We start from the raw sequence: 18,930 nt of genomic DNA, 5'->3' as shown, positions 1-18,930 counted from the left end.
TGGGCAAAGGCCTCTTACATAGCGTTTCTCCGTAGCTACCGAGTCCTCCCAGCAATACGTTAACTTCCGTGCTTAGCGTGATGCCCACGATCTGACAGCGCGCGGTCGGCTCTCCAAGGCCAGAAATAAACCTTGACCCACTGCGACACTGAGTAGCCAAAGAGTGGACTGCCATTCTACAGGACGACATCGCACCGTTCTATGGCTCCTCAGTGAGGTAGCAGAAGGAGAGACTAAAAACAAAAACTTCTTACATGCACAACAGCATCGTTGCAAAGATGTAAAACCCCCTAAATGTCTTTAGCAACCAAGTATAGTTTTTTCCTCTTGGAACTGGAGAGTTCATTTCTCTTGAGCTAGGACAGCAAAGGTGTCCCTCTTCACGATGCTGTGTGAGTGCATATCGTCAGGAAAAAAATGAAATTTTTTAATTACGCATTGTAGAGAAAATTTTAATCGATATTCATAGCTCGCCTTTTACTACAAAGCTTCTTTCAGTATATTACCAAGAAGTTAAAAATCGTTTCAGACCGATCAGTAGTAACATGCGAATTATAATCACCTCATATTACAAAAGTTGTTATACAATGGCCCACTTGCGGGTAAAGAAATATTTTAGTTACAAATGGTTCAAATGGCTCTGAGCACTATGGGACTTAACTTCTGAAGTCATCAGTCCCCTATAACTTAGAACTACTTAAACCTAACTAACCTTAGGACATCACACACATCCATGCCCAATGGAGGATTCGAACCTGCGACCGTAGCGGTCGCGCGGTTCCAGACTGTGACACCTAGAACCGCTCGGCTACCTCGGCGGCTATTTTAGTTACAGCGTGAGGGTTCTGTGCTCTTACGTACTATCGTACTACAGACAACGTAAACAATGTTTTGGTTATCGTCAGAGTGCAAGACCTCATCTGGCCTGGCTGGCACAATCCCTCCATTTGCAGCCTTTGTGTTTCGTTTCATTCGCAGAGGGGGGGGGGGGGGAGGGGGCAGGAGAGGGGGGATGGGAGGAGGGGAGGAGGGGGGGAATGTAGCTCCAATAAAGCCTCAGAATCATCATTAAATAATCTCGGAATATCTCTCACCAGCGTAAGCATTCGCTACATTTTATTCACAAGACATACAGGCTCCAGTCACTTATACAAATGTCTGAATAACCACAGTTTGCAGCGCGGACGTACAGAGAGAGAGTCAGTGATGTTCTGGAAGATGCCGACAGGGATGCAGGGCGATGCCAACTTCAGTACTGTGGCCAGCTGCGCTAGGTTTCACGGTTGAGGATCCATTGCGCGAGCAGCCCAATCGAGGTGGTCCCACAGACTTTCAATTGGATTTAAATAGATGGGGGAGTGCGGGGGGGGGGGGGGGGGAAGACGGAATATGGTGACCAGGGGTGTACAGAAAACTCATCCTGGAGCTCTTAGAACCACACACATTCACTACCAGCTATGTGACACGTTGCATTGTCCTGTTGTCCTGCTGGTAGATGCCGTCATGCCGAGAAACAACAGACTCCCTGTAGGTGTGGCCATGGTCCCCAAGGTTAGCTGCATATTTGTATTGATCTATTGTGCCTTCCAGAGTGACGAGATCGTCTACGGAACGCCACGAAAATATTTCCCAGATCACAGGCTTCCTCCTCCGGCCAAGACCCTTCCGACGATAGTTGCAGGGCCGTACAAGTCAACGGCCATTTGTCCGATGGAGCATAAAACCTGGTTCATCTCAGTGGATGTTCAGTTGCAGTATTGATGTACAAACTCCAGCCTTCCTCGACGATGAACAGCAGTCAGCATGGGTGGATAAATCAGGCGCCTGTCGCGGAGGTCCATACGCAGCAATGTTCGTCGGACGGTTGAGGAGGAGACACTGTTGGTAGCTCATCAGGGCGGTCAGCTTCTCAACTGTTGTACCTCAGTTCGCCCTCACATATCTCAGCAGCCTTCGTCCAACACTGTCATCTATTGCCCGTAGTGCACTGAAGTTGCGTCGGTGGCGCCATTTTGTCGTACTCTGTGTACTCAGCTGCAACAGCACGTGAACAGTTTACAGACTTAGCAGTTTCGGAAACGCTTCCATCCTTGGCCCGGAAGCCAATGATCATTCCGTTTTGGACGTCAGATAAATCGGTCCGTTCCTACATTACGACAATGACTGCACTGTTTTCTACGTCCCCCCCACCCCACCCCGACAAGTTTTTTATACCCTCCATTGTTAGTGCTGCCACCTGCCCTCTGTGTGTGGCTATCGTACTTTGACGTCGAACATAGGCGGTGGTCACATTAATGTGACTGTGCTATGTATCTGGTATAAGCCGACCTCGGGGAAGACGAGTTTGGATTCCGCAGGAATATTGGAACACGTGAGGCAATATCGACCCTACGACTTGTATTAGAAGAAAGATTAAGAAAAGGCAAACCTACGTTTCTAGCATTTGTAGACTTAGAGAAAGCTTTTGACAATGTTGACTGGAATACTCTCTTTCAAATTCTGAAGGTGGCTGGGGTAAAATACAGGGAGCGAAAGGCTATTTACAATTTGTACAGAAACCAGATGGCAGTTATAAGAGTCGAGGGACATGAAAGGGAAGCAGTGGTCGGGAAGGGAGTAAGACAAGGTTGTAGCCTCTCCCCGATGTTGTTCAATCTGTATACTGAGCAAGCAGTAAAGGAAACAAAAGAAAAATTAGGAGTAGGTATTAAAATTCATGGAGAAGAAATAAAAACTTTGAGGTTCGCCGATGACATTGTAATGCTGTCAGAGACAGCAAAGGACTTGGAAGAGCAGTTGAACGGAATGGACAGTGTCTCGAAAGGAGGATATGAGATGAACATCGTTGTTGTTGTTGTGGTCTTCAGTCCTGAGACTGGTTTGATGCAGCTCTCCATGCTACTCTATCTTGTGCAAGCTTCATCTCCCAGTACCTACTGCAACCTACATCCTTCTGAATCTGCTTGGTGTATTGATCTCTTGATCTCCCTCTACGATTTTTACCCTCCACGATGCCCTCCAATGCTAAATTTGTGATCCCTTGATGCCTCAAAACATGTCCTACCAACCGATCCCTTCTTCTAGTCAAGTTGTGCTACAAACTTCTTCTCCCCAATCCTATTCAATACCTCCTCATTAGTTACGTGATTTACCCACCTTATCTTCAGCATTATTCTGTAGCACCACATTTCGAAAGCTTCTATTCTCTTCTTGTCCAAACTGGTTATCGTCCATGTTTCACTTCCATACATGGCTACACTCCATACAAATACTTTCAGAAACGACTTCCTGACAATTAAATCTATACTCGATGTTAACAAATTTCTCTTCTTCAGAAACGATTTCCTTGCCATTGCCAGTCTACATTTTATATCCTCTCTACTTCGACCATCATCAGTTATTTTACTCCCTAAATAGCAAAACTCCTTTACTACTTTAAGTGTCTCATTTCTTAATCTAATCCCCTCAGCATCACCCGATTTAATTTGACTACATTCCATTATCCTCGTTTTGCTTTTGTTGATGTTCATCTTATATCCTCCTTTCAAGACACTGTCCATTCCGTTCAACTGCTCTTCCAAGTCCTTTGCTGTCTCTGACAGAATTACAATGTCATCGGCGAACCTCAAAGTTTTTACTTCTTCTCCATGAATTTTAATACCTACTCCGAATTTTTCTTTTGTTTCCTTTACTGCTTGCTCAATATACAGATTGAATAACATCGGGGAGAAGCTACAACCCTGTCTCACTCCTTTCCCAACCACTGCTTCCCTTTCATGCCCCTCAACTCTTATAACTGCCATCTGGTTTCTGTACAAATTGTAAATAGCCTTTCGCTCCTTGTATTTTACCCTTGCCACAGATGAACATCAACAAAAGCAAAATGAGCATAATGGAATGTAGTCGAGTTAATTCGGGTGATGCTGGGGGAATAAGATTAGGGAATGAGACACTTAAAGTAGTAAAGGACTTTTGCTATTTGGGGAGCAAAATAACTGATGATGGTCGAAGTAGAGAGGATATAAAATGTAGACTGGCAATGGCAAGGAAAGCGTTTCTGAAGAAGACAAATTTTTTAACATCGATTATAGATTTAAGTGTCAGGAAGTCGTTTCTGAAAGTATTTGTATGGAGTGTACCATGCATGGAAGTGAAACATGGACGATAAATAGATCGGACAAGAAGAGAATAGAATCTTTCGAAATGTGGTGCTACAGAAGAATGCTCAAGATTAGATGGGTAGATAACATAACTAATGAGGAGGTATTGAACAGAATTGGGGAGAAGAGGAGTTTGTGGCACAACTTGACTAGAAGAAGGGATCGGTTGGTAGGACATGTTCTGAGGCATCAAGGGCTCACCAATTTAGTATTGGATGGCAGCGTGGAAGATAAAAATCGTAGAGGGAGACCAAGAGATGAATACACTAGACAGATTCAGAAGGATGTAGGCTGCAGTACGTACTGGGAGATGAAGCAGCTTGCACAGGATAGTGTAGCATGGAGAGCTGCATCAAACCAGTCTCAGCACTGAAGACCACAACAACAACAACAACAACAACAACAACAACTATGTATCTTTATTCACCTCCTCTGAGAATCTTGAATCTCCGGAAATGATATTATTTTTGTTGTTGCTACAATGTGCTTACAGCATGTAAGGGAAATAAACAGTTCGTTTGAGGTAATACTTATTTTTCGCAGTTTGTGGAACAGTACTTCTATCCATTGTGGCAACCTTTTGTTATTACAATGTTCATTTGATTTCCATATCTTTATTATCGAGTTGTGGTGCCGTATAGGTGTTGAAGAAGACAAGATGAAAGAAGGGATGTACATAGTATGTTACGGCTGAAAACGTACACTCTCCGTCCACAAAGTTCCGCGGCTGATTTGGTTCCTGACGTATAAGCGGAGTCAGCGCAGTAATTACAGTGGCAGCTTGGCCACCAATCGTAGCGGAACAACATCTCTAAGCCAAGCAGTGTACATTGTCCAGAATGTTTTGAAGAAGAGAAGTGTGCGCAAAGTTTGTGCCACACACCTTGAATCCCGAACAAAAACAACGAAGGCCGCGATGTGATTGAAATGCTGAATGCGGACAACTCTTTTCTGGGAAAAAAATCATCACTGGTGACGAAACGTTTTGTTATCAGCACGAAATTACCGCGGAACGAAAAATTGCAGAAATTTATATGAAGGATGAGTACTTTGACGACATAACCGACATTCAAGCCAATGTGACGAGGGAGTTGAACAATATCCCAAAGAAGGACTTTACTGAAGGTTTAATGTGTTTATATTAAGGTTCTGGGCGTTGTACTCAACTGGGGAGAAGCTACATAGAAAATGTGAAGCATTAAAACCGGATGCAGTCAGAAAGGGAACATACGAAGTATAACATACAGGATTTGTCTTAATTGGATTACGATGAGGAATAATTTTATTTATTGCATCAGAAGTTCTGTTTTCCGTATCGATCTTCTGAGCCTTCTTCAGTAGAAGACTAGCACCAACAGTTGAATTAAGAATACTGTGACTACCAATAGGAATTTAGTCTTTCAACACTAGTCAAATTCCATTTCTTAATATAGCGATTCTTCTTGCATCAGGAGTAACAGTAATATGAGAACACCACAGACTTATAGGTTCTAACCACACTGAAAAATGGTTCAAATGGCTCTGAGCACTATGGGACTTAACTTCTAAGGTCATCAGTCCCCTAGAACTTAGAACTACTTAAACCTAACTAACCTAAGGACATCACACACATCCATGCCCGAGGCAGGATTCGAACCTGCGACCGTAGCGGTCGCGCGGTTCCAGACTGAAGCGCCTAGAACCGCTCGGCCACTCCGGCCGGCCAACCACACTGAAGCATGACGAGAACTATTCTTCACAGTACTATTGGGACTATGTTTCAGTTTGCTTCAAGTATATGAACAATGCAAAGAACCCTTCACTATCGCTGATGCAGTTTGTGGACCAACATTTTCCGTTGCCACAGGATTTCATGGACTCCACGCGATTATTGGAACGATCTTCTTAACAACATGCTTACTTCGACAATCAATAAATCAATGTTTCTTATTAATCTGGTCTCGAACTGTTTTGACTGTAATCTTGTTGTTTACATATAAAAATAACCGTGGCAATGAACATGAAGCGTAATGCTGATTTCCTATATAGGTCTTCTGGATTAGGTTGTAGTGATGATAGTTTGCCGTTACTGTCTTTCAACCTGTTGTGACGTATCAAGTATGTATCTGCACTGGATGGAAGATCGAGATTGTAATGCATTGTAATGGACGAGTATAATTGAAATGAAAGGGAGGCAGAGGCTGAAATCCAGAGATGTTACGTAGCTCACTCTTCTCAAATGTTGTACAACAAAGAAGGCGATCAGTCTTAACGTTAAACTCAGGCGGACGGATGTTTAGCAACTGGACAATTATACGAATGCGTGGTGTCTGTTCTTTCAGACATGTCCGAAAGAATAGACACCACGCATTCGTATAACTGATTAGTCGAGAGGGGCAAAGGGTCCACCTTCTTCAGTGCATATTTTGAAAACACCGCTAGTTGCTTGCTATGTAAGACTTTTTTTTTCTTTTTCCTTTCTAGCATTCTTTCTTTTTTCATAGTTGTACATGAATTTCTGGTGATAAAGCATAGTGTTTGTTTTGTTCTATAATGTAATAAGTAACTGTTCGTTGAAAGTAATAGTATGCAAATGATATTATCTCCGTTTTGGACATTAGTAATTAGGTTTTCTTGTCAACTGAATACGTAAAATATTTTGATTCTTCGTTTGTCATTTATTGCGTCAATTTTGATTGGAATGACTTTGTAAAGCTAAATTTATACCTGAGATATTGTACAAGCAGGACGAGAGCGATCAGAATATCGATTGTGAGGGTCGCACAGTGTGAGAAGAGCGTGTGTGGAATCATGATTGTACTGAGAAGGCGGAAGGAGGTTAAAAGTGTGCTGACTGTATCGTGTCGTGAAACAGTCGGGGCGAACGAAAGTGATTAACGATGAGATACATTTTTGCTGCTTCGTGTAACGGAATGTAAAAACGTTTAAAGTGGACAGAGAAGTTGGCTTGTGTAAAACCGCCAAACGAACTGCGTCGCGTGACTACAACATAGCTATGGACGGACGACATTGTAGTTTGTGTGTTCTAAATACTTTGTAATTTCAGTGCATCTTAGCGCCGTCGCTGAGTGCCGTGTGCATGAACCGTTAATTGTGCCACAGGCGCATAGAAACTGTTTATTACGAGTGTGCATGTTACCGCCAACAGTGGCGAGTTCGCGTTCGCGTTATTCGCATGGTACACGAATTCCGCGATCGAAATAACTTTAAAAACCTCTACTGAACTGTGTTGAGTCAGTGTTGTACATGAGAGACATAGTAAATCGCTCGTGCGAATGCTGAAGCTGAATGTTGGCAACAACTGTAACAACGGCCTACTATTCAGTGGCCTATAATACACCACTGGTGAAATCGTCGCCGAGTGGAAAGTAAAATTCCACATGAGAATTCATATGCAGCATCTACAGATGTTGGAGCTGATTTAAACACGCCGTCTGCAATGATAAGCTGGCAACGACATTGCACCTCACTGGCTGCATCGTAACAGATAAGGATAGCTGCTTTAGCTCTCGTCAAAGACTAAAAGAACAATTAAAATTGTAAACTTTCTATTTGGAACTTGTTCGAAGAAACTAATCTTCAATTTGTCTGTTCTTTAAAAGAAATGTGAAGTTAGCGAGATTTTGTTATTAATGTAGACATTATTGACCTCCATTAGTATAGTTGTTTCCAATCCTATGCCTATTTCTGTCATTCTTAATTTTAGCGCTGCTGCCACTGCCTACTGTTTTAAGTATCTCTTGGTGAGTGTGAAACATGTGTACACCGTAATTTCTGTGAGTGAATTTAATGTGCAATTATTTAGGCATTGTATTTGTGCGAATTGTGGCGCCCGCCATAAAGCTAAATGCAACAGCCAATGACAGCAGAGCTGTTGACACTCGCTTGGTGCGATATACGTAGATGCGAGTAAACATAATAACAAGTGTCAGACTGAGTACTTTGTGTTCACTTAGAAGTAAATGTCATATTGCCACACCATCATAACCATATACGCATGCAGGTGTACCGTATTTAACTGTGTTGGGCAAAATCGCCAAATTCTGTTAGTAGAAATCAGATAGTGTTTTTTCCACACCACATCAGATTTCCAACGGGCAAGTTTGACTCAGTGTTTTATGGTAGTTTGTCGAAAACTTAGTGGCAGGTCTGAGTCACGATTACTATATACGGTTTGATTCATAACTGAACTAGACAACATAGCAGGTGAAGTCTTAATTTTGTTAGCTGCGTGTAGCTGGATCACTACAGTATGCACAAGTGCATCCTACCTCCTGCGGGAATCTCAGAGTAGCGAGCGTGAAGGAAATGGACAGGGACTCTGGATAGGAGGCGTTCGGTGGGAATGTGGGTCGCCCGTAAGGCGTACCGCGACAGTACACGCCGTTGCGATAAACACTGTGTCCCGGTGGCGCAGTCATTAACCCACCTGCCTAGTAAGCAGGAGCTCCTGGTCCGGTACGCGCTTTCACTCGTCGCCGCTGATTCCATGTAATGTCCCGATGCAGCTGACATCACCACTCCCTTTCCTTTCCTTTCTGCCCAATCCACCTTCTAACAATACCACCACTTGCAAAATAGCTTAGAAATCAGATTAATAATGTTGCTCACGCAGCATATGTTCGCTTTATCGGGCAACAACAAAGTTATTGACTGTGGATTGTATCCTCAGAATGGAAATAATGAAGTCACTGTAAAAGGTCATTTATTTTGGCACTTATCTTGAATGGATTCCCACGTAGATTTCGTCGAAGTTGTTATGGCTCATCTTGTTGATTCTAGGGTGATTCCACTTTGACTGCTAGAAGGTCCAGATCTGTATTTTAGCAATATCTGAAGACCTAACGAGTGCGTTTTTCAGGAAATTCTTAATAATCAAACAATCCCAGATTAGAACAATGCTATGGTGCAAATAATTTTTGACTTGGTGTTCACGATCCACATTTTTATTAAACTTCTTCTTAATTGTCACATCATCAAGAAAACAGTTTTGTATCAATCTTCATATATTTAATTTCCACTTTAACCAAGCACAAGACTTGACTGTTCTTTTACAAACCGAAATAACAACTTAACTTATGCAAAGTGAAACAAAGACTGCTCTGTGCGCATTCGCGCCAAAACGGTTACCAGCCGGCCGCGGTCTAGCGGTTCTAGGCGCGCAGTCCGGAACCGCGCGACTGCTACGGTCGCAGGTTCGGATCCTGCCTCGGGCATGGATGTGTGTGATGTCCTTAGGTTAGTTAGGTTTAAGTAGTTCTAAGTTCTAGGGGACTGATGACCACAGATGTTAAGTCCCATATTGCTCAGAGCCATTTGAACCATTTTGAACGGTTACAAGTAAGTCAAAGATTATGACAGTCTCACAGAAATGAATACACACAAGAACCATATCACTGTAATATATCGATACATAGGAGTACCTATACATTAATAAAACCAAATGTGAATATTGTCACAAAAATATGTCTGTTACTTTGCAGAAAAGTAGTACGATATTACTGGTATCGAGAACTGGGGTTGGAGTGCCGTAATGGTCACGTAAATAAAGATCCATTACAATCTTCAGTTTACATACAATCAGATAAGCCGATACTTTATTGCACCGTACCGATGTGTCTTTTATGTCTATGAATTTCTTCTTCTTCTTTTGCTACTGCCTTTGTTCCGCATCGTGCGCAGGGTCGGCAGGGTTAAGTACGGATTTGGCATGGTTAATTTTAAGGGGTAGCCAGATGCCCTTCCTGCCGCCACCCCCATACCCCCCAGAACGGAATGAGTGTACTCCAGCTATCTGTGTCTAGTGTAAATCATGAAATAGTGCGCAAGTGTTTCAAATGTCCACGATGCGTGTAACTGAGGCGGGACTTGGGGACCAGCCTGGTATTCAACTAGTGGAACGTGGAAAACCACCTGAAAACCACATCCAGGCTGGCCGGCATACCGGCCCTCGTGAGAATCTGCCGGGCGGATTCGATCCGAGGCCGGCGCGCCTACACGAGGAAGCAGCGCGTTAGCGCTCTCGGCTAACCTGGCAGGTTTTATGTCTATGAATGTAGTTCCTAGTAATCGAATTTCTTGGTACCAATGAGATTTTTTGCGGCGCCTACTAATTCTGCTTGTCCTGTGCTGAGGCAACTGATAACTCTGCACATTATTTTGTTATAGACGTCGACGGATTTCGACGTGTTACTAACGCTTGATTTGAAGTGGTTAGCCTTGGCCGGCCTTCTACTGATTTACGACCAGCACTGGAACCGTTGTGAGGCCTTGACAAAGAAAATTGGCCAGGTGCGAGTAGGACTCACACACCGAGGATTCCATACAAACTTAATTGTGTTTGTAGACAGATAATGCATTTCGGAAATCGAGGATCTCGATGATTTTTGTCTGTTATCGAACTGATACTGGTAAGATATCTGATACAGGGATTCAAAGACTTTCGAAAATGTATTAATTTCAAGTCTGATGTCAGATAGAAAATGACAAAAGAAATATTTTTTTATGTGATGTGATTACAAATTAACAAATTTCGGATTTTTTTCCTTTGGTTGTAGTGTGAAATCTTGCTTCTTGGTAAATTTCATGACTCTAGGTCGACGTGAAGTACCATGTAGGTTTTGATGAATGAATTTGCGAGTGTCAAAATATGTGATAAAAATGGCCGTATCTTTTGATTGTAGTGACACGTAAGCTTCACTTTTTTACAGCGACAAGAGACCGTAGATATTACTATGTGATATAAATTTCAACTCGATTCCTGAATTGTCGGACAGACAGACGGACAACAAAGTGACGCTATGAGGGTTCCGTTTTTACCGACTGAAGTACGGTACACTAAAAATTACAGTTTGTGGTATATTTGGAGATACTGAGACGTCAGTCAGTCTAACCTACTTTAAGGCAGCAGCAGGTGCACACCTGCAAAAAGGGATGCAAATTGTCTGTTGCAGAAAATTCTAAGAAGCATTTAATTCACGGATAGCAACAAAAATTTGTACTAGATACCAGGTATAATGTGTTGATTTTGTGGTCTCTAAAGCATAGGCCATTTGGGAGTACGCCTTCCTTGTAGTGATACCACAATTCCTGCTGCTGATAGATGTCTTGACGTCCGCACGGAAGTGACGCAGGCGACAACCTACATGAAACGAATATTAAGCGCCGGTAGCATGCACGTGGCACGGTAGGCAGTCAGTGAGGAGGCAGTGCACTGTGTAAGGGAAGAGTGTCTCTGTCGTCGTACCTTGGCGTTCAGAACATGCAACACGCTGCAAAAGATAGTTTCCAATAACGTGCTGTGAATGGTCGTCTATTCGTGCTAGATCGAGGATAGGACGAATTGAGAACGGGAAGAACAACTTCTGATTTACGCTGTTCGAATTGTTAGTTAAATTGCGCCTTGAATTTTCACGTTTTAATTGATCTAATTTCATTTTCGAGATCCGTAGTGGATTCTTATTTGAGGGCGGTAGATTGAAACCGACAACCAGTTTTAGAAAATTTGTTTTTAGATTTATTACCATTGGTGTGAAAGCGTTCTGCAGAAACACAAACTTATTATATTGCTGCTCTACCATTTATTCGTTCAACATCTCTAGTTAGTCCAACTTGATAAGATCCCAAGTATTCCCACGATAGTTTATAACAAAACTGTTGGATGTAATTTCTGCCATCACCGTTTTTTCGAAGTTCCCAAACATGTTTCGGCACCTCTGTACCAACATCAGTGAGTTTCTGTTTTATTTAATATGTAATGTGAACATTTTTACTAAATTATTACAAAATTACAGGAATATTTAGTTCAAACAACAATTTGTTTCTTTTAGTTAATACCTTTACACTCTGTATGCACTCATCATGCTCAGAAAAAGGGCTTGCCACACAAAAACGTGAGTAAAAGCCCTTTTTTGTCATCATGCTCAGAAAAAAGAGCTTGTCACACAAAAAGTCACGAAATATCGCGACAAACTAAATTACGTTTAAAGCATAAAATGATAGGTTAACTCCCAACAGAATTTCCCACAACATCGTTTAGTTTCAGATGAGAAGCTACCTGCAATATATAATGCACAAGTGGTCCTGAAAAACCAAGCAAACTGAGTGTAAAGGTATTAACTAAAAGAAACAAATTGTTGTGTGAACTAAATATTCCGGTAATATTGTAATCATTTAGTAAAAATGTTCACATTAAAGATTAAATGAAACATAAACCCACTGCTGATGGCACAGAGGTGCTGAAACATGTTTGGGAACTTGGAAAAAGCGGTGCACAATTGGCGGAACTTACATCCAACAACAGCAAACACGGTAAACACAAGGAAACAGTGAAAGGTAGGTTGTTGCATACTGCTATGATAGATTAACATAAAATTTTTATGGTAGTTATTTTTCTGGGACAATAAATTCATAGTTTCATAACTTCTAGTGATATAGAAAACACTCATTTTCAGAGTTATAAGTTTCTATTACTAATGCACGTGGTTGGATTCCGCCGTGTTCTTAAGATCACATATCGGTGTTGTTGAGCGGTTAGCCGTGATCGTCCATGTGTCCTCATTAACGAACAGCATTTTACGAGTCACGATAACGTCTGCAAATGTCTAGAAGGGCTATTTAAGGTAAAATACTGATGAAATTATCAAGAAATGGAGCAGATAGCACAAAAGTGGAAGTTGGGCAGTAACGCAGAAGCGCCTTAAAGTATTTCGCACGTCCAGAAGTCACGCATTGTCACTGAGCTAAGTGCTCGAAACCTCGCATTTCTTTTTTATAGAACGTTTGCTCGCTAATTTGCTGTGTATCAGTATTTGATATTGGTAACGTCCTAGCTACACGTTTCATTTTAAATTAAATCTGTGATATTAATAAATTTAGCGAAAATTTTCTGTCCTCTACAAAATCATTCTTTTAAAACTTTTACGGCCCGTGACTCGTGGTCGTGCGGTAGCGTTCTCGCTTGCCGCGCCAAGGTTCCCGGGTTCGATTTCCGGCGGTGTCAGGGATTTTGTCTGTCTCGTGATGACTGGGTGTTGTGTGATGTCCTGAGGTTAGTTAGGTTTAAGTAGTTCTAAGTTCTAGGGGACTGATGACCATAGATGTTAAGTCCCATAGTGCTCAGAGCCATTTTTTTTTTTTTTTTAATTTTACGCTTTGTCACAGATTTCACACAAGTATGAAACAAAACGGCGTAGCAGATAATGTAACTAAAATAAGTCAGACTGGAGTAAGGATATTACGATTGTTTACCTAAAATCAGTAATGAATATAAAAGAGAGAGCATAAATGTGGATTAGGTAGGCGAGTATCCTTTGCCCAACCGGCAACCACAAAAGCCATGTGATGCGGGGCATCGTCCTTGTTTCCACCTATGTTGCAGGCACTGCAAAATCCCAAGACACGCGGCATGCTTAAAGGATTGACCAGGAAACAGTTAAATGGAGAACACCAATCACTCCTAGAATTTACGGTGTTCCAAAGATACGAAAGGACAGCTATCCTTTGAGGTCAATAGTGAATGGGATCAATTCGCCTACTTACAATCTGGCAAAGTATCTAGCCTGAAAATTAAGACGTCTAGTTGGCAAGATGGACTCTTATGTGAAGAACTCGACGCACTTTATAGAACGCCTAACGGGTGAAACAATTTTATCTATGGACATCATAGTCAGCTTTGACGCGAAGTCACTATTTACGAACGTGCCGGTAGATGAAACTATCCGAATCCTTCAGGAGCATGTCCCGCCAGACATATGCGACCTGGTTGAGTTGTGCCTGACTTCAATGTACTTCACATTGAAGGGAAAATACTACGAACAGACAGACGGCGTAGCAATGGGGTCTCCCCTATCTCCGCTGGCAGCCAACATATTCATCGAAGCCTTTGAATCAACGGCCCTTGGTTCAACTCCTTTGCGCCCACGTTGCTGGTTCAGATAGGTGGACGACACATTCGATATATGGTCTCATTGTGAAACGGAGCTACACAAGTTTCACGAATATTTGAACAACGTGCCCGGGAAGATACAGTTCACGCTCGAAGTAGAGAAGAATGGTGCAATTCCATTTCTAGACGGCGAAGTATACAGGACAACGGAGGGCACACTGGGTCACAGAGTATATCGCAATCCTACACATACAGACAGGTATCTGCACGCCCAATCCTACCACCATCCTGCTCGGAAGAACTCGGTCATCCGTTCTTTGGCAATCCGTGCGCAGCGCTCAAGTGATGCTCAAAACATGACACCTGAGCTTAAAAGATTACGCACAGCGTTTCTAGCCAATGGCTACAGCCATAAGTCAATCCACACAGCCTTATCGACGAATACTAGCAAGCAAGATTTCCTGTCCTGGATCGTCATTGGTGACGAGTAACGATGTCTTCCTGCAAACATAAGGAAAAGAAAAGAATGGTTGAGCCCAAGCAAAGCAGCAATTCCACGTAAAAAGACCTGCGCACGTCCACGAAAAATAATATGAATCAGATGGAGCAGCGAAGGTGTGGTGTACTACGAATTGCTTCCCCGAGGTGTGATCATCACTGCTGACATTTACTGTCAACAACTGCGACGTCTTACTGGCGCAATCTAAGAACGATCAGAAAGACCGCGAGAAGTAATGCTACTCCACGAAGATGCCCACCCGCATTCTGCTAGACTAACACAAAACTCAACACAAGAATTGGGTTAGGAAGTCATTTGGCACCTGCCTTATTCACCTGATCTTGCGCCCTCGGATGTTTCACTTTTTCATCTCTCTATCGAGCAACCTCCAAGCAACTTCCTTCCCGGATGAAAATGCGCTCCGAACATCGCTGGACGCGTTCTTCGCCTCAGAACAACGTGATTTCTACAGATTGTTGTAAATAGTGTAGGGGAGTATATTATTAATGACTAAAGTCTCTGTTCTGTGTGTCTGTTGTGTTTATTAAACTTATGAGAAAACGTTACGAACTTATCCACCAACCTAATACTTCTTATCTGGAAAGAAACATTATGAGGGTAAGAACCAGCAAGTTGCTATTGGAGTAGCGGTCATAACATGGAGAGAGAAGGTGGTGGAGAGGGGGGGAGAGAGGGAGATGGACAGAGAGTTGGGGAGAGGAGATGGACAAGGGGGGGGGGGGCGGGGAGAAGGAGGTGGATAGAGAGAGGTGGGAGTAAGAGATGGAGATGGTCAGATAGAGGGAGGATTAGGGCTAGTAGAAGACTGGAATAAATACATGCTTGGACAAGTTCGGGTACTCAGCTAGTAATAGAATAAACGAACTTTAAACTGCACATGTGTTGCGCAGTTATGTCATTGCTGCTCTTGCACTGCGACAATAAACTGTATGTCATAGAGAGTCCGATCTCTGGAGCTTCTATAAACCCTACCACAACAAAGGTCAAAAATTAATTATGATTGTAGTGTTGCTCATGCTACTAAATGTTGCATTTTCGGGCAACAACAACGTTATATTATGCGGCAGGTGTCATTAGAGCACAGTTAATGAAGTCATTTCATGAAATAATGGATGAACTAGGCACTCATCTTTTCGTGTTTCCCACGCTGGTCTCGTTGTGAACTCGTGGCTCAATCGTCGAAAATCTAGGTGGTGGTGATGATTCCAAGCTCGGATGCAAAGAGGCCTAGGTGTTATTCTGCGATATTCAAAAGTTTTATAGATGTGTTTCATAAACCATTCTTGAAGTTTAAACTTTTGCAAGTTAGCACAATGGTGATGTAAAAAAGTAATCAGCACTCCGAATTTAAGTTACACTTCTTTTTTATTACTTTTGTTGCAATATCACATAACTCACAAAACATCACTTCACAATATAAAACATACTTGAAAATATCTTCCTCACTGTTAAAGTTCACATTTTATAAACTGACTACAATTTGCATCTTTTCAACATGACGACCAAGACTTGACTCTCTCTAATAACCTCTTACACGCCCAAAAATCAGAGTTACAAGTACGTCAAAGATCATAGTGACAAAAAAAGAATACACATGAGAATAATATCATTGCAATATAAACATGAGAAAACGTTACGAACTTATCCACCAACCTAATACTTCTTATCTGGAAAGAAACATTATGAGGGTAAGAACCAGCAAGTTGCTATTGGAGTAGCCGTCATAACATAGAGAGAGAAGGTGGTGGAGAGGGGGGGAGAGAGGGAGATGGACAGAGAGTTGGGGAGAGGAGATGGACAAGGGGGAAGATCAGTTTGGATTCCGTAGAAACACTGGAACACGTGAGGCAATGCTGACCTTACGACTTATCTTAGAAGAAAGATTAAGGAAAGGCAAACCTACGTTTCTAGCATTTGTAGACTTAGAGAAAGCTTTTGACAATGTTGACTGGAATACTCTCTTTCAAATTCTAAAGGTGGCCCCTGCCACAGGGAGCGAAAGGCTATTTACAATTTGTACAGAAACCAGATGGCAGTTATAAGAGTCGAGGGACATAAAAGGGAAGCAGTGGTTGGGAAGGGAGTAAGACAGGGTTGTAGCCTCTCCCCGATGTTGTTCAATCTGTATATTGAGCAAGCAGTAAAGGAAACAAAAGAAAAATTCGGAGTAGGTATTAAAATTCATGGAGAAGAAATAAAAACTTTGAGGTTCGCCGATGACATTGTAATTCTGTCAGAGACAGCAAAGGACTTGGAAGAGCAGTTGAATGGAATGGACAGTGTCTTGAAAGGAGGATATAAGATGAACATCAACAAAAGCAAAACAAGGATAATGGAATGTAGTCTAATTAAGTCGGGTGATGCTGAGGGAATTAGATTAGGAAATGAGGCACTTAAAGTAGTAAAGGAGTTTTGCTATTTGGGGAGCAAAATAACTGATGATGGTCGAAGTAGAGAGGATATAAAATGTAGGCTGGCAATGGCAAGGAAAGCGTTTCTGAAGAAGAGAAATTTGTTAACATCCAGTATAGATTTAAGTGTCAGGAAGTCATTTCTGAAAGTATTCGTATGGAGTGTAGCCATGTTTGGAAGTGAAACATGGACGATAAATAGTTTGGACAAGAAGAGAATAGAAGCTTTCGAAATGTGGTGCTACAGAAGAATGCTGAAGATTAGATGGGTAGATCACATAACTAATTAGGAAGTATTGAATAGGATTGGGGAGAAGAGACGTTTGTGGCACAACTTGACCAGAAGAAGGGATCGGTTGGTAGGACATGTTCTGAGGCATCAAGGGATCACCAATTTAGTATTGGAGGGCAGCGTGGAGGGTAAAAATCGTAGAGGGAGACCAAGAGATGAATACACTAAGCAGATTCAGAAGGATGTAGGTTGCAGTAGGTACTGGGAGATGAAAAAGCTTGCACAGGATAGAGTAGCATGGAGAGCTGCATCAAACCAGTCTCAGGACTGAAGACCACAACAACAACAACAACAACATAAACATATCGATGTATCAAAGTACCTCTACATTAATGAAATCAAATCTGAATGTTGTCACAGAAATATGTTAACTATTCTACAGAAACACAGTAGAATATTGCTGGTATCGAGAGGTTGAGGTGAGGTGCCGTAATGGTTACGTAATTCAAGTACCATTATAAACTCCGCATGACAGGTGTCGCTACCTGCTGTTTCAGGGCCATGACGGACTACGAGCGCATCAAGCGGTCGTGCCTGAAGCGCGGCGAACTGTGGGAGGACCCAGACTTCCCGGCGACGCAGTCCTCCGTCTTCTACCACCAGACGCCGCCCTTCCAGTTCGTGTGGAAGAGGCCCAAGGTGAGTCCCCCGCACGTCACCGGCAGCCGCAGCGTTCACTGCGTATTCTAGTGGCTACTTGTTATCATTTATATGTATACTTTATATTATGTATGTATACTTTTTGCTATATTGCTATATTTGCTATACTTTTTATATTATATGTATACTTGTTATCATTTATAAGAATAAGTCTCCTCTCTAGGTTGGAAGCTCTTGCGCACCAATAAATCCCGCGTGTCAGTAAGAAAGATCAGGTCACTGTTGTTAGCAAAGAGGCTAGAAGACCGGATACGCAGAATTGGTGACCAACAGGCCGACGTCAGTTACAGAATCCTAGAGCATATTTTAAGCTCAAACATTATGACGTCCCAGGAGAAAAAGAAACTTGTCTCACATAATCAGCTCGAATTCAGGAGAAACCAATCGCGTGGAACGTAACTTGCACTATTCATTTAAATAATCTGTCATACATTATCTGCAAGTGAACAGGAAGACTGTCTATCTTCCTAGATTTCCGAAAGGCTTTCGGCTGATAATCAGAATACGATCGTACATAATATCTTCACAGATATGTGATTCACTCACTCACTCACTCACTGGACATACCGGATTCGAGAGTCCATTACCGCAGCTACGTATTCACAGATATGTGATTGGCTCTGTCAATATTTTTAAGAAAATAAACCAATGTGTAATATTTGAAAGCGACTGTCCGGCAGAGACCTAAGTGTAGTGGTAAAAGAAGTGGTAGGGCTGTGTTGAGTCGCGAGTGAAAATTGTTCTTCAACACAATGTATTTGAAAAAAGTATCATGCATTTAGAAAAGACACCAGTGATAAGAAATTCAAGGCAGTAACAAAAACTGCTTGTCCATGATTCTGATTGTAGCATTTCATTCGTTGAGTGGAAAGTTTAATTCCTCAAAAATCATTTAAATATTAATAAATATAAGGTGCACCTCCTGTACATATCCATAGCAATTTAAGTAACACATATTTAATCTTAATAGTAATCAGATAATCAGTGATTAATGAAACAGA

General features: G+C 42.1%; 1 protein-coding gene across 1 annotated transcript in view; it reads left to right on the top strand.

Moving 5' to 3' along the window:
• The window catches only part of LOC124795276 (calpain-C), a 449,990-nt gene that overhangs the window by 14,926 nt on the left and 416,134 nt on the right, over positions 1–18,930 (top strand). The window contains exon 2 of the mRNA XM_047259222.1: positions 17,767–17,908. Coding sequence (XP_047115178.1) covers positions 17,771–17,908 — 138 coding nt within the window. The 5' untranslated portion in view covers positions 17,767–17,770. The remainder of the gene's footprint in view (positions 1–17,766; positions 17,909–18,930) is intronic.

This window comes from Schistocerca piceifrons, chromosome 4, assembly GCF_021461385.2.
Source record: "Schistocerca piceifrons isolate TAMUIC-IGC-003096 chromosome 4, iqSchPice1.1, whole genome shotgun sequence".
Taxonomy (NCBI): domain Eukaryota; kingdom Metazoa; phylum Arthropoda; class Insecta; order Orthoptera; family Acrididae; genus Schistocerca; species Schistocerca piceifrons.
The sequence above is the reverse complement of the archived record's forward strand: the minus strand, read 5'-3'. Positions and strand labels throughout refer to the sequence as shown.